A 14954-nucleotide genomic window follows, 5' to 3' on the forward strand; every position below is an offset into this window, starting at 1 on the left:
GGGAACTTTGTAAAATTTTATTGAAGTATAGTTGAGTTTATAATACTGGGTTAATTTCCACTGTACAGCAAAGTGAGTCAGTTATACATATATATATATATTCTTTTTCATATTCTTTTCCATTATGATTTATCACAGGATATTGAATCTAGCTCCCGGTGCTATACAGTAGGACCTTATTGTTTATCCATCCTATATATAATAGTTTGCCTCTTAAGCTGGTGGGAGCTGTGATGGGGGTGTCAGGGCAGGTGACCGTCCTCAGGGCCAGCTGTTGCATCTCCAATTTCCGGTTCCCCAGTGTGCGCCAGTCCAGCCTTCACGAGATGGGGGACAGTGAGTCCCTTGTGTGAGCTGTCCATGGTTTCCTGTTCTGTCTCCTTCCCACCATCTCCCTGAGGGAGAGAGACCACTACTTACTCTACGGCTTCCCCCCTTGAGTATGAGACTTTTATCTCTCTGTGCCTCAGTTTTCTTGTCTTTAAAGTGGGATAATAATGGGAGGCTGCTGTGAGGCTTCAGCGAGACAGAGCCCGAAGTGCTTTGTAACGAGCTGCTAGTAGCTGATGTTTAACGGAGTGAGGAAGCCGAGGCCCCGAGGGTGGAGTGATCTGCCGAGGCTCCCTCATGCCAAGGAGATCGAGGAGGGGTGTCTCCACCGTGGATCAGGAAGAGGGGCCAGCCCTGGCCGTGGACCTGGGGCGGCCCCCTCTCCTCTCGCTGGGTGGGGGTCAGGGGAAGGCTCAGAGGAAGCCGTGCCCACTGCAGGGAGTGGGCCAGCTTTGGGGAGCCTTGGGTTCTGGTCCTTCCTCTGCCTTTATGTTGGGCAGCAGCCCCAGGGCTCAGTTTTCTCATCTGTGAGCTGCGGGAGCTGGTCCTGATGCCCCCTGGTGCCCTTCGCCCTTGCCTGGGCCTCCGTTTTCTCATCCCTAGGGTGGGCGGACAGGCCTGGCTGATCAGTTTCTGGGAGGTTATTGGGCTCCGACTCTGCCTTCTCGTGCCCTTGTCCTGCCAGTACTGGGGCTGGTCGCAGGGCCCTGCGGACGGGTGTGGGCAGTGCGTCGGGCCCCTCGCTGGCCTGGGGAGCCCACCCCCTCCTCATGCTCCTCCACCGCCCCGCCCCACCCCTGAAGAGTGTGGCGGGAAGAACTTCCACTTTGTGCACCGCTCGGCCGACGTGGACAGCGTGGTGAGCGGGACCCTGCGCTCAGCCTTCGAGTACGGCGGCCAGAAGTGCTCGGCCTGCTCCCGCCTCTACGTGCCCCGCTCGCTGTGGTCGCAGATCAAAGGGCGGCTGCTGGAGGAGCGCAGCAGGATCAAAGTGGGCAACGTGAGTGGCGCCGGCCTCCCCGCCATGGCCCAGCGGGGGGCTGATGGGATTGGAGGCTGGTGAGGGGGTGCGGGGAGGGCGCTCCCTTTGTCTCCGACTCTGTCTCCTCCCATGTCTCCCTTGCTTCCAGCCTGCAGAGGATTTTGGGAGCTTCTTCTCCGCCGTGATTGATGCCAAGGTATGAGCAGGAAGCAGGCCGTTCCCGGGGGTCCCGTGCCTGGACTGGGTGGGAGGCGTAGGAACAGCTATAGGGGCGACCCAGACCTGCTGCTTCGAGCAGGGCAGCCTGATAGCCACGCATACACCCGCACCACCCCTGCCAGCTCTGAAAAGGGTGGAGGCATCCGTACCCAGAGGGCAACTCGCCTCCCGCACACCCTGCCCCAGGCTCGACAAGCCCCCTTTAAGTGCCTGTGTTCATACGCACACATACAAACAGGCCTGTACACCGCATGCATCAACCCGAACGCGCACGTACATGCACAGCCGCGAGCACGTTCATTTAGATCTCTGAGTGGGAGCATGCCTGTAGATTCACCCACGTACACACGCACGCCCGCATGCACACATATCCTACAGAGAAACATTGGTGTACAGGTTCACATGTGTATATAGGCACACTTGTGGGTGTGCACGCACAAACACACATAACAAACACGTCCATATAATGCAGGCATATGTGTGCCTATGTACGTAAACCTACAGATTCATGGCCATACATGTATATGTGTGCTTGTGATGTTTGTAGTTGTAACACACACATACACACACACACACAAGCGTGCACATCTGCCCTTGTCTCTGCCCTGGTTCAGCCAGGCCCCGACTTTTGCTGTCAGGGCCCCCTCCCCCCGCTCCCCCCACTTCAGAATTTGGGCCCTTCAGGGACAGGTGTTTGGGGTGAGTGTGTCAGGGGGCTGCTGCTGGGAATGGCCTCCAGCCAGCCCTTGACGCCCCCTACCCCACCCTACTCCCCCAGTCCTTCAGCCGCATCAGGAAGTGGCTGGAGCACGCCCACTCCTCGCCCAGCCTCACCGTCCTGGCTGGGGGCCAGTGTGACGACTCCGTGGGCTACTTCGTGGAGCCCTGCATCATCGAGAGCAAGGACCCCCAGGATCCCATCATGAAGGAGGTGATGGGGCGGGCGGCCCGGGGCCGGGAGGAGGCAGCCTCTCCCCTGAGCATGGCACACGCACAGGGCCCTGGTGCTTCACGGGGCGTCATCCCATCTCACAGATGTGGAAAGCGAGGCCCTACGAGGGGACCATCTCACACCCGGTGAGAGCAGAGCCAGGCCCTGAGCTAGGGCCTCCTGACCCCAAATCCAGTGCTGTGTCTTCGACACTGCTGACCCGGGCTGGTGTCATGGCACTTGCGCTGTCCGCAGCCACCGAGGTCCCTGCGGCCGTCTCAGTGGCTGACACTTGTAGACTCTTAACTGTGGGCCGGGCATTTGACAGAGATGAGGTGGGCATATCGTTCCCATTTTACAGATGAGAAACTGAGTCTCCGAGAGGTCAGGGGGGGTCAGGAGGACAGTGCAGGGGTGGGGGTCTTCCCCCAGCCCCTCGATGGCAGAGGGGACGGTGATACCGTCGGGCAATTCCTGGGCCGGCTGTTGCCAGAAGTCTCTCCTTTCCAAGGGCCTGGGCCCTTGACTCTGGGTGTGGGTCTGGCTGGCAGGGAGGCCAGAGACTCCTTGGATCTTCTGCCAGGTTGGGGTGGGGTGGGCCGGGTGGAAGCCAACCCCGAGGGAACCCAGCGGGAGGCAGCGCCTGGCCCTTCCTGCAGGGGCTGAGGAGGGGGATGGGGAGAGGCGGAGGCCAGAGCAGGGAGACGGGAGGCCTCGGGGTGTTGGTCCAGGTGGGGCCTGACCCTGGGGCTTCTCTCCCAGGAGATCTTCGGACCTGTGCTGACCGTGTACGTCTACCCGGATGACAAGTACAAAGAGACGCTGAGGCTGGTCGACAGCACCACGAGCTATGGCCTCACGGGGGCAGTATTTGCCCAGGATAAGTGAGTGGCCGCAGCCCCTCCGCTCTAGTCCTGGTGTCCTGTCCCCACAGGACCCTGCTGTCCCTGGAGACTGCCTCCTGGGCGCTGATCCTAGTAATAATGCTGCCCTTGCTTCTCTCCATTCTCCTCACCTCTGCCCTGACCGGCAGGTAGACACAGGCAGTGGGCTCTTTGTTAAAATGCAGATTCCGGGGCCCCACTCTTGGCTGCTGAATGTAGGTGTCTAGGGGTGGGGCTGGGGAATCGGTGCCTTTGACCTGCTCCCCGGGTCTGATGGGGCTGCAGAGTGGAAGACAGAGGCTCGGGCCCGGGTGCACTGCTTGTCTGGCAGAGGCAGGATTCCAACTTGAGCACCGGGACACTAAACCCGAGGCTTTGCCCTTTCCTTTCTCCGTGGTACTGCTTGTCTCCCTTTGTCTGCCTTTAAGAGTGGAGGGGGGTGGCTTCCCTGGTGGCGCAGTGGTTAAGAATCCGCCCACCAATGCAAGGGACACAGGTTCAAGCCCTGGTCCGGGATGATCCCACGTGCCGCGGAGCAACTAACCCCATGTGCCACAACTACTGAGCCTGCGCTCTAGAGCCCGCAAACCACAACTACTGAGCCTGCGTGCCATAACTACCAAAGCCTGTGTGCCTAGAGCCTGTGCTCCGCAACGAGAGAAGCCACCGCAATGGGAAGCCCGCGCACCGCAACGAAGAGTAGCCCCTGCTCGACGCAACTAGAGAAAGCCCACGCGCAGCAATGAAGACCCAGTGCAGCCAAAAATAAATAAATAAAATAAATTTTTAAAAAAAGAGAGAAAAAAGAAAACATTGAATTGTTAAAAAAAAAAGAGTGGAGGCGGGATTGGAACCTGAGGGGCAGGCTAGGGGTCTGGAGGTTCCCCAGCTCCCAAAGGCAGGAAAACTGGACCGAGATGGGCCACTCCCTCGAGTACGTACAGCCTGAGCCTCATCCAGCCCTCACAGATGCCCTGCGAGGGAGGCGTGCTAACCCCCTTTTCAGAGGAGGAGGCTGAGGCTCAGAGACTCCTGGGAGCCTGTCAAGGGCCCATAGCTGGCGGCTGGCCTCATGCCCACCAGGGTGGCCCACGTGGGCTGGGACGGGGGTGTTGGAGGTTGGCCCTGGATCTGGAATGAGGGTGAGCTGGCCGCCCTCTTACCCCTGCCCTGCCTTGTAGGGATGTCGTCCGGGAGGCCACAGAGATGCTGAGGAACGCTGCCGGCAACTTCTACATCAACGACAAGTCCACTGGCTCGGTGGTGGGCCAGCAGCCCTTCGGGGGGGCCCGAACCTCTGGTGAGTGGGGCCCCCTTTCCAGAGGGGGGCCGAGTTCCCGGCGGGAGACCCTCGGTCCTTCATCTCAAGGGTGTTAAGAGGAGCAGCAGTAGCACCATTTACTGAGCACCGTGGGCTGGGCCCTGTGCTAACTCAGTCCTGCCAACAGCCGCCGAAGCCCAGGTGCTGCCATTCTTCTTCCCATTTTATGCAGGGGGAAACTGAGGCCCAGAGAAGTGAAGTGACTTGCCTAAGGGCACATGGCTAGAGAGTGGTGGAGCCGGGATTTGGGTCCCAGCGCCCACACCTTTTACTGTCATACTCCAGGCTACCAAAGTCCATCCCCCTCCTGTTTACAAATAGGGAAACTGAGGGTCGGCGAGGGGCGGTGACTTGCCAGAGTTCCCAAGGGCCGGAAGCCAGGTCTCCCGACTCCCAGTCCAGTGCCCTCCACGGTGCCCCACTGCCTCCCAGACACTTCTTGCAGGTGGGGTGCAGGGACCTGGGGAGCATGGGCGTCCTGCCTGCTCACCAGCTCCTGCCTTGCCCGACCTCCGGCTGAGTGCCCTCCGCACAGATGCGCTCGGGAAACCCTGGCTGCTGTGGCTGTGTTAGGGTTACTTTGGCAATTTGCTGCCCGTGCTGGTGCCCCATTTATTCCTCCTCCCCACTCCTTTTCCCTCTGCCCATGGTGCCCCATTTATTCCTCCTCCTCACTCCTTTTCCCTCTGCCCGTGGTGCCCCATTTATTCCATCAGCTCCTCCCCACTCCTTTTCCCTCTGCCCAGAGCCGTTGTATCTTTTTGGAGATAAACAGAGCTGTCTTTTCCACAGGGACTAATGACAAGCCAGGAGGGCCCCACTACATCCTGCGGTGGACGTCACCCCAGGTCATCAAGGAGACCCACAAGCCTCTGGGGGATTGGCGCTACCCGTACATGCAGTGAGCCCCGCTCGGCGCCTCTGCCGTCCACCCGTCTGTCTGTCCAAACGACTGACGTCAGTGCACCCCAGGCCCTCCACCCGCTCCCCACGGGACGACCCTCTTTCTAGGGCCGAGGCCTGCCCCCTGCCCCCCACTGGCCTGGCCTGTCCCACCCTTGGAGTCAGATGCCGGGCTCTGGTTTGAGATTACGCTGTGGGGAGAACAGGGCCGCCACCCTTGACCCCATCGGCTGTCCTAGAAATTCCATCTGGTAGGTGTGACCTTGGTGCCCGGCTGGTTCTCCATATGTCCCCTTCCCTTTCCTCTACACTGTGGCCCAGTGGCTCAGGGACCTGAGGAATGGTGGTAGAGTAGCTCACGGATCCATGGAGGAAAAGGAGGCATCTTGGGGGCCCCTGGCAAACCTCACCACCCACAGAGGCTCCTGGCCTTGGCCCCGGCTTCTCCGGGTGTCCAGGGTCACGTGTGGCCACAGTGGCCTACAGGGCTGGCAAATCGTGGCTGCAGGGCATGGGGGCACCAGCTGGCCTTGCCCTCTGTAGTCCGGGCGGCTCACTAGCTCTTTGCCCAGGTGCGCCTGTACCAGCAGGTACCTGTGCCCAACCAAATGCCTTAGACCCCATGTGCCTTGCTCCAGAGTGCCTGAGCTCACCTGAGACCCACGGATTCCTGGCTATCTCCGTTTGGGGGTCTGAGGGGACTGCTGAAGGCCACCTGCCAAGATGTGGGATGTGCTGGTCCTTCCTGTTTGGGCTGTGAGATTGGCAGACTTTGGGGGGCCCTTCCTGCTGCTTCCCTTAGCTCTCGGGTCCTGCCTCTAGAGCCTGGGGTTTCCTGCAGGAGCTCAGCACCCACTGGCTGTGGTTGAACAGGCCCGGGTACATGTTGCTCCCACCTTCCCCAGCACCCTGAGACCTCTCCTTGGGTCCCCGTCCAGCCCGGGCTGAGGCTTGCCTCTAAAATTATTCCTCCTTTGCATGTCAGTGGCTCTGTGTGGACTGGCCCCTAAGAGGCCTGTTCCTTGACGCAGCCAATCGGTGGACACTTGCAAATGCATCCTGAGTAGATTCTGGTGGCCAGGGAATGAGAAGTGGTGACTGTGGAGGACAGCTTTTAGGGGCCCCGAAAGGGCTGGACCCTCCTCAAGCACAGCTGGCATGGGACCCCCGCGGGGCTGGAGTGGCCGTTCCCCAAGTGCGCGGTCACACACCTTGGCCCCCGGTCAGGGGTGGGTCCTGATGCTGCCCGGGTTGTTTCCCACAAGGGGCCAGGTCAGGCGGCGGGGGGCTGGAGGTGTTCCTGATTCTACTGGTTCTACACTGTGAGGTGGCAATAGGATCTGCCTGATGCCACCTAATAAAATGCCTCTTACTTAACCAAGTCGGTGGTCTTTCTGGTGGGGTTGGTGGGGACTGGTCACCTTCTACATCCGACGGAGTTGCCAGTGTGTCATTAGGTGTCAGGAGGGCAGTGCCCTTGGTGTGATGGAAGGAAGGGTGAGCACTGATGCCGGGAATCCCTGCTGTGGGTGGCAGGAACTCTGGCGCCGGAGGGCCTGGGTTCAAATCCCGGCTCCAAAAAGTTGTGCAATCTCTCTGACCCTCTGTCTCTTCATGTCTTAGATGGAAATAACCACACACACACACACACACACACACGCACGCACATGTGTGCACTCACATGCACACAGGTTGTCTTGAGAATTCAATGAGTTAATTCATACAAGTGCTCAGATAGGTAATGATTCAACAATGTAACCCATTTATCCATGTTATAACAACCACTGTTATGTACTGTGATAGTTAAGTTTATGGGTCAACTTGGCTGGGCTATGGTGCCCAGATATCTACGTAAGCATTATTCTGGATGTTTCCATGGAGGTGTTTTTTGGTGAGAATAACATTTAAATCAGTGGACTTTGAGGAAAGCAGATCGCCCTCCATAACGTGGGTGGCCCCATCCAATCAGTTGAAGGCCTTAACAGAACAGACACTGGCCTCCCCCAGGCAAGAAGGAATTCTGCCAGTGGCTGCCTTTGGACTCAACTGCAACTTCCTGCGTCTCTGGCCTGCTGGCCGGCACTACAAATTTTGAACTTAACAGCCTCCATGACCACGTGAGCTACTTCGTTACAATAAATCTCTCTCCCTGTGTCTGTCTCTCTACGCCTCATAGAGGTTCTGCTTCTCTTCAGAACCCTGAGTCATACACGTGCCAAAGACTATGCGTATGTTTTCTCACTCACAAGTCTTAGGAAGAGCTGCTGTGCTCCCATTTCGCAGATGAGGGCCCTGGGGTGTAGAAAGGTGAAGGGACTTGCTGAGGGTATGCTATCAGTGGGGTGGAAACCCAGGTCCGTCTGATTCCAAAACCCATTCTCTTCCACCCAGATGTCCACACATGGCTCGCAAAGATCGGCTCAGTTGGCCAGGTGACATGGCAGGGAGCAACCGTGGCCAGTTAGCTTGAGCCTGGAATCCGTGGGCCTAAACCCACCTGGGCCAGCTGACTTGGAGGGGAAGACACGTGTGTCCTGACCTGTCTCCAACCACAGGTAATGTAAACAGAGCTGGTCCTGAACCACACAGACGCCACCCTGTCCGAGGGTCCATTGGTTAGGGCTGTTGGCTGGAGGCTCTCAGAGCTGTGGGGAGGGAAGGGGACTCAACTCCGGGCAGAACCCGTGCCCTGGCTCACCCAGGGGCTGCTACTGATTTGTGCCAAAGGGGGCTTGAGTCGGGGACAAAGGGCAGCCCCCAGAGTGCTCTGGCTGGAGCTCACGGAAGGGAAGGGAGGCAGCTGCCTTTTGTTGTCGGGGGATACATAGGCCTCGTTAACGTTGCTGAGTGGAGTGACTTATTCAAGGTCACGCTGAGACAGCCGCAGAGCTGGCTGATGACTGGTAGTGTTTTACCTGCCTAGTCTCAGAGCCTTGACATTGACCTTACCAGGTAACTATTACAACATTCTATGGAAGGGCTATGGAGTTCAGAGGTAGAATGACAAGCCCAAGGTCACATAGCTGGTTAGTAAAGGGCCGGGTTAGAACCCAGGGCTATGGGTGCCACAGCCCATGGTCCTTGCCACCTGCTCCATCAGGTCCCCGACTCCCAGGGACCTATGCCTCCCAGGAGCTGTGCCTCTACCAGTGTCATTTTATCCTGGTGGCTCTGACCCCACTGAACGAGGTCAGGGGGTGGCTCAAAGCTATCGTTCACTCTGTTCTGTCTGCCCTCCCTTGTCCCCCAGACTTGGGGCTGGTGGCTCCCAAAGGCCCAGTGCCCACCCGGGTGACCGAGGCCTCTTTGCATGGTCACTGCAGTAAGTCCCCATGTCCACGGTGGCCCAAGGAGCCTCTTCATTTCCCTGCTGTGGCCGGGGGCCCAGCCGCAGGCCTGGGCTGGAGCGTGAACCATTTGACTGAGGCTGGATGTCCCTGCCACCGCGGTGCCGCCAGTGGGGCGTGCATGCTAAAGAAATGAGGGGCCACCAGTGCCCTGGTCGCCAGGCAGACCTGGAGCTCCTGGGGGGCAAGAGGAAGCAGCAGGGTGCAGACCCACACTCTTCACAGAGTCACGCCCTCATTTTCATTAATTCCCCTACCGACACATTCGTTATCACAGTTCCTGTAGGTCCTCTGTCTAGAGGCGGCGTAGGAGATAGTAAGAGTCACCATTACTTGAACGCAGGCTGTGTGCCGGGCGTTGTGCTAAATGCTTTAGACGGCACACCCTCGGATCCTCATCGCAGCCCCCGAAGGGACATCCGTTAGTCCCATTTTACAGACGAGGAGGCTGAGGCACGCATGGGTGAAGTAACCAGTGCACCAGTAGGAGATGACTGCCTGAGTTTCTGTTTCTCATGTCTGCCTGCCTGGGCACTGAGCACGGCCTTGATGTCCTGCCTTAACCCCTCTTACCTGTGCCTTGGCCTCCCCACTCTCAGAGTTGACGTTTCTGTGGGAGCTGAGGATCGAATGACATGTTTTAGAACAAAATGCCAGGTCCCGTGCCCTGCACAGAGTGAGATGCTCAGTGAGTGAGAACTTACCTTCGCCCACCCTCTCAATACCCTCATCCTGGATGCCTGTGCCCAGGAAGGAGATGAAGCTGGGCTTCCCTGAGCACCTATCCATGGGCAGGTGCTCCTGCTAATTAGCTTGGACCACACCAGCCTGGGAGGGAGGGAGTAGTATTTTGGCCCCATTTCACAGATGAGGAAACGGAGGCTTAGGGAGCCTCAGGGAGACTTGTTCAGTAAGCGACAGGTACAGGGGCAAGAGCTGGCTATACCAGCACCCCCTTGTCCCGGTCCCTCGAAGGAATGCAGCAGCTTCTGGGTGGGAGCCATCCAGTAGGTGGATGGGAGTAGGTGTGGCTGACACTGGCTCCAGACATAGCCAGCCTTGTCCCCCTCCCCCGGGTTGTTGACAGCCACCCTGGATGGTGGAGCAGGTACCATATGACCCTAGGTGCCGGGGTACATGAGCATTCTGTTCTGGGGCTCTGCCATGCCCTCCCTCCAGGCCCCAGGTGCGTGGCAGGTACTCTTCAATCTCGTGAGCATTTGGTGCACAGAGGCCAGGGCGAAACGAGGGAGCTGATGTTCTGCCGGGCACCTGCTTGGTGAGGTGCATCCGGGCAGGTGTTGTCGGAAGGAGAGTGAGGCTTGTGGAGAGATCTGAGTCTTAGGAAGGAGAGTCATACAGAATCATAGACCCTAGCCCTTTACTGGGCCTAGAACCGAGGGTCCCATGCCAGTTCCATACTAGGACAAAAGCCATCAACACTGTAACGTAATATTCACTATCATGTATGAGGTAGGTGCTTGATGTATTCATCCCATTTAATCACCCTTGTTTGAGGTGGCTGTGCGCATTTTACAGGCGAGGAAGCTGAGCGGAGTTAGGGCCTGCTGGTTGGCCCCTGTCCAGTGGTGCGGGTGGGGCCGTCCAGAGCCCCACAGAACAGGACCAGCCCCCTTCCCCATCCCAGCCCTTTATGCTCCCTTTAGCGACTATCACCTTTTGGGCTTTTATTGGGCTTGTGGTTGTTTGGAATCTTCAGATCTTTTTCTGAATGAGACAAAGCTGGCTTGCGTGGATCTCTGGACTCAAGAAGGTGTCCCAACCACAGCAGAGTCCCTCCTTCAGGCCTTAGCTGACCCCTAGGTCCCCAGCTTCTAGGGGTCACCCTACCCATTACACTTTTGACATCTCAGAGGGGTGACCAATGAGGCTGGGTCCTCTGATAACCAGCTCTGAGGCCTATCCTGTGCCCTCTTCCAAGGTGTCTCTGAACCAAGCCAGCTGGCTCAGGGGCTGTGCAGCTCCCAGACCCTCCTTGGGGAAGCCCTGCCTGCCTACCCCTGCTCTACCCTCAGCTGGATTGGAGCTAGGTTTCCAGCTGCCCAATTTTGTCCTGGAGGAGGCAGTACTGGTAGGAAAGAGACAGGGGAAATGGTGGGTGGGGGGTGGGGCACAGAAGCAAACAGGATGTACAAAGGTGGGGTAGGGGAGAGAAGCCGATGCAGCCCCCAGTCCCTGGGGTCATGCCCCTTTTGGGGGCTCCCCCCTGCACTCTAGTCCCTTCCAACCACCATGGCAGGGAGAGGAAGGAAGTGCAGGGCGGCCCCCTCCTGCCCAAAGCAAACGTGGCTAGTTCCTTTCTGTAAGCACCCAGGGAAGCAGATGTAAGGCAAATGGGCAGCATCTCCCGGGCCCCTATTTCCATGGCTCGCCCCTGCCCCATGAACTTTGCATAAGTCTGTCATGGTTCTCCATCACCTTGGCAACCAGTAGCCACACAGGTGTGATCATGGGGACCTCGGGCCCTGGACTGGGCCGTGAGGATGGCAGTGTGTTCAGCCTGGGCCACCGTGGGGCATGTGCTCTGGGTGCAGCCCTGAAGGAGAACTGCAGGGCCTTGGTGTTCCTGGACATTTGTTCTCAGGGCAGCCAGTGCCCTAGCCTCACCCACTTGCCCTTCTTAGGTGACGTCAAGGCTAGAGGGGACCGCGGAGATCATCCAGCCCGGGGCATCTCAAGGGTCACGGACTGAGCCTTGTGTCTTCCTGGATCTGGGCGCACGGCTGCATCTGCCAGTGTGTGTATTAGTGTCCAGGGTTTTCATCAGAATCTCAAAAGGATCCTTGCCCCTGAAATGTTAAGAAGCACCGAGTCCATTTTACAGGTGGGGAGACTGAGGCCTAGAGAATGGAAGCCACTTGTGTGAGGGCAGCCTTCAGGTTGGGGCAGAGCTGAACCAGAAGCCAAGACTTCTGACTTTCTATCCAGAGCTCCTTCTTCAGATTTTAGTCTTCAGAGAAGATCATCCATCTGGACTAATAGCCCCCACTAAGCAGGGGGACCCCATCATTCCTTCCTCATTGGAGTGCCTTGGTCAACACCATTCCCATGAGCCCCCATTAGGGTCTTGGATTCCTCCAGTCCACATACTTGCCATGTGGCTTTGAATAAGTTACTGTCCCTCTCTGAACCTCAGTCTCCTCATCTGAAAAATGGAGAGATAATAACAGCACCTCAAAAGGTAGTGAGAATAAAATGGGATGGCAGCCTGGCGTAGAATGAGCCCTGCAAACGTGTTAATGATAGAAATAACTTGTGCTCATTATCCCCATCCTCCTCCCATTCTTCGTGGCACAGACGCTGCCTCCCCCATGGAGCTCTTGGCTGGCCCACGCCTTCCCTCCTCCTTACCCCTTCTTGGCAACCAGCACAGCGTGGGTCATCATAGAGCTGTCCCGACATGCTTTTGACTTGATTGGAGCCCAGGGGAAATCCACCTGCTTTTCCGGCCCTTTGGCGACTGGCCCTCTCTGGGCCTCAGTTTCCCCATCTGTATAATGGGTAGGTTTGTGGAGCTCTGCAGACCCTCTCAGCTCTGATACAATACGCCACACTATGGATGGCCCTGGTGCCCCTGGCATCTTCCAGCATGTGCTGCCTTCACGAGCACATGGCCCTGATTTCTGTCTCCAGACCGCAAGCCGTATCCCTTGTGTGTCCTGGCTGTGTCCCTTGTGCCCCACCCAGCCCTGGCACATAGTGGGCTCTGCTAGTGCCCTCTGGATGCATGGTTTTCTCAGCCACTCTTGTCCTCCACAACGCCACACCCGGGGGCTCCAGTTAACTTAGATGCTCTTTTTCTCTACCAACCCCTTACCCCCAAGCTTTGCTAAATTATCTGACTTGACTGGGAGCCTCCAGAACATTCCAGGGCCACCCAGCAACTGGCATCTTTATTCTCCCTCTTCAAACTGACGCACCCACTCATTGTGCCTGGAACTGGTCCTTCACCAACACCTTGGCCTTGAGGTGGGACCTGCACTGGGAGAGGGCGGCACCAGTCCCCACCCCCGTGGTGGGTGTAGCTCCTGAGGGCAGAACACACCCAAATCAGACAGTACAGGGTTGAGAGCTTGGCAGCTTGGGTCTAAATTCTAGTGTCATTGGGAATTCCCTGGCGGTCCAGTGGTTAGGACCCGGTGCTTTCACTGCTGTGGGCCCGGGTTCAGTCCCTCATCCGGGAACTAAGATCCCGCAAGCTGTGCGGTGCGGCCAAAAAAATTAAAATAAATAAATTCTAGCGTCACTCCCTATTAAATGTGTGCTTTTCGGCAAGTTGCTTAACTGTTCAGCTTCAGTTTCTTCACTTTAAAAATGGGAGTAATAATGGCTGCTTTGCAGGGTAGCTAAACGATATGATGCACAAAAAGTGCTTGGCACTGTGCCTGGCATACGATACACCCCAGAAAAGTGCTGTTTAGTTATTGTCTTCACGGCTCCCTAAGTATCTGGCCGGGCAGAGGACAGTGGTCTCGGGGGCTCCTAGAACGCCACCAGGGACCGCGTTCCAAGGAGGCCAACGTGGCTGTAGTTTGGGGCACACAGCGCAGGAGAGAGCAGGCGGGGCAGGATGCGTGAGCTGGGGCCAAGCTGGGGAGGCCTTGAAAGCCAAGGCCAGGAGCTCGGCTGTGATCCTACAGCAATGTGGAGTCCCAGGGGGTGTTAGAGCCAAGCTGTGATAGACTCAGAGCTGTCCTTCAGGGATTTAAACTGTCAACCTGAGGCAGACGGGGAGGTCCAGACAGGAAGTTATAAGGGTCTGAGCTTGGGGTGTGGCAAAAGGGGGAGGAGTCTGGAGAGAACCGATAGACACTGTGAATTAGTGCTGGGGCTTTTGACCTGCTGACACGGAGGGTGAATAAGTTCCAAAGAGGACCTCCCCATTGTACAGATGAGGAAACTGAGGTCAGGAGAGGGGAGAGCTAGGACCAGAACCCACACCTCCAGACATCCCATGCAGGGCTCTTCCTTTCATTCTATGGGTTGGATCTCCCCACCCCCCACTGGTTGACATACACCCAGAGAGGGCCAGGGCCAGGCCCCAAATCACGCAGCAAATCCTGCATCTTTCCACAGCACCCAGAGGCCTCTCCCTGTTGTTTTCAATGTCTGTGGGTTGACTCCACCCCAGGGGAGGTCAGGGGCGAGGGAGGGGGTGCTCCCTCTGGAGTTGCTAAATTCACAGCCAGTATCTTTCAGGGTAACTTCGAGAAGATTTGGGCTCTTTCAGCTGGGCTCAGAGCCCGGGGTGCCCCCCAGGGCAGTTCATTTCATTACAAGAAAGGACAAGCTCGCACTCTGGCAAATTTACCTTTCTCCAGGGTCTGCCCTGCACCCCGCCGTTCACACATGCCTTCTTATTTAATCCCCACACCGATCTCATGAGGCTAGAATTATTATTCCTATTTCAGTAGCAAACAGAGGCTCAGAGAGCTTAAGTAACCTGCCCATTCTCACACAGCACACAGAGCTGATGTCCAGTCCAGGCCGGCTGGACATGCTGCCTCAATGTTCCTCGAGTGTAGACACACATGTCAGCAGGAGCTGGTCGATGATGTAGGTCTGTCACCAGGGGCGCAGTGCTGATACAGGTGGAAGAGTCACTGCAACGCAGAGCAGAAGTTGTTCCCGTGAACTGGCACCAGGAAAGGGTTCTAGGAGGAGGTGAGGCTCCAACTGGCCCTTGAAGGAGGATCAGGGTTTGGCAGGGGTGGGCAGGGGGACAGTACTGAGTTTCCAATCCCCTTATTGTCCCTTGGAGCCTCCTCCCACCATAAGCCTGGGCTCCAGGAGCAGCATTCAGGCCTGTGACATATCCACCTAGGCTGGGCGTTTTACAGCAGGCCCCCAAGGCTCCTGCTAGGCCATGTTGTTGGGTCAGGAAAGGACCAAAACAGCATTTTGTGGACAAGGGTCTTTGATTAAAACAGGTCCCTGATTTGCTGGAGCCGTCTCCCTCCATTCCACTCCTTGGGGGCAGTCACCTTCAACGTTAGGAATTTTCAACTTTCCTTTC

The 14954-nt window shown here is 57.3% G+C and overlaps 1 protein-coding gene across 1 annotated transcript in view; it reads left to right on the plus strand.

Annotated features, from left to right (window-relative positions):
- The window catches only part of ALDH4A1 (aldehyde dehydrogenase 4 family member A1), a 32690-nt gene extending 25745 nt beyond the window's left edge, over window positions 1-6945 (plus strand). The window contains exons 10-15 of the mRNA XM_029228458.1: window positions 1134-1330; window positions 1461-1508; window positions 2310-2462; window positions 3225-3346; window positions 4528-4646; window positions 5460-6945. Of these exons, the coding sequence (XP_029084291.1) occupies window positions 1134-1330; window positions 1461-1508; window positions 2310-2462; window positions 3225-3346; window positions 4528-4646; window positions 5460-5572 (752 nt within the window). The 3' untranslated portion in view covers window positions 5573-6945. The remainder of the gene's footprint in view (window positions 1-1133; window positions 1331-1460; window positions 1509-2309; window positions 2463-3224; window positions 3347-4527; window positions 4647-5459) is intronic.
- The last annotated feature ends 8009 nt before the right edge of the window (window positions 6946-14954 follow it).

The sequence above is a fragment of the Monodon monoceros genome, unplaced genomic scaffold (genome assembly GCF_005190385.1).
Source record: "Monodon monoceros isolate NGI ecotype Baffin Bay Population unplaced genomic scaffold, NGI_Narwhal_1 Super_Scaffold_18, whole genome shotgun sequence".
NCBI classification, from domain to species: Eukaryota; Metazoa; Chordata; class Mammalia; order Artiodactyla; family Monodontidae; genus Monodon; species Monodon monoceros.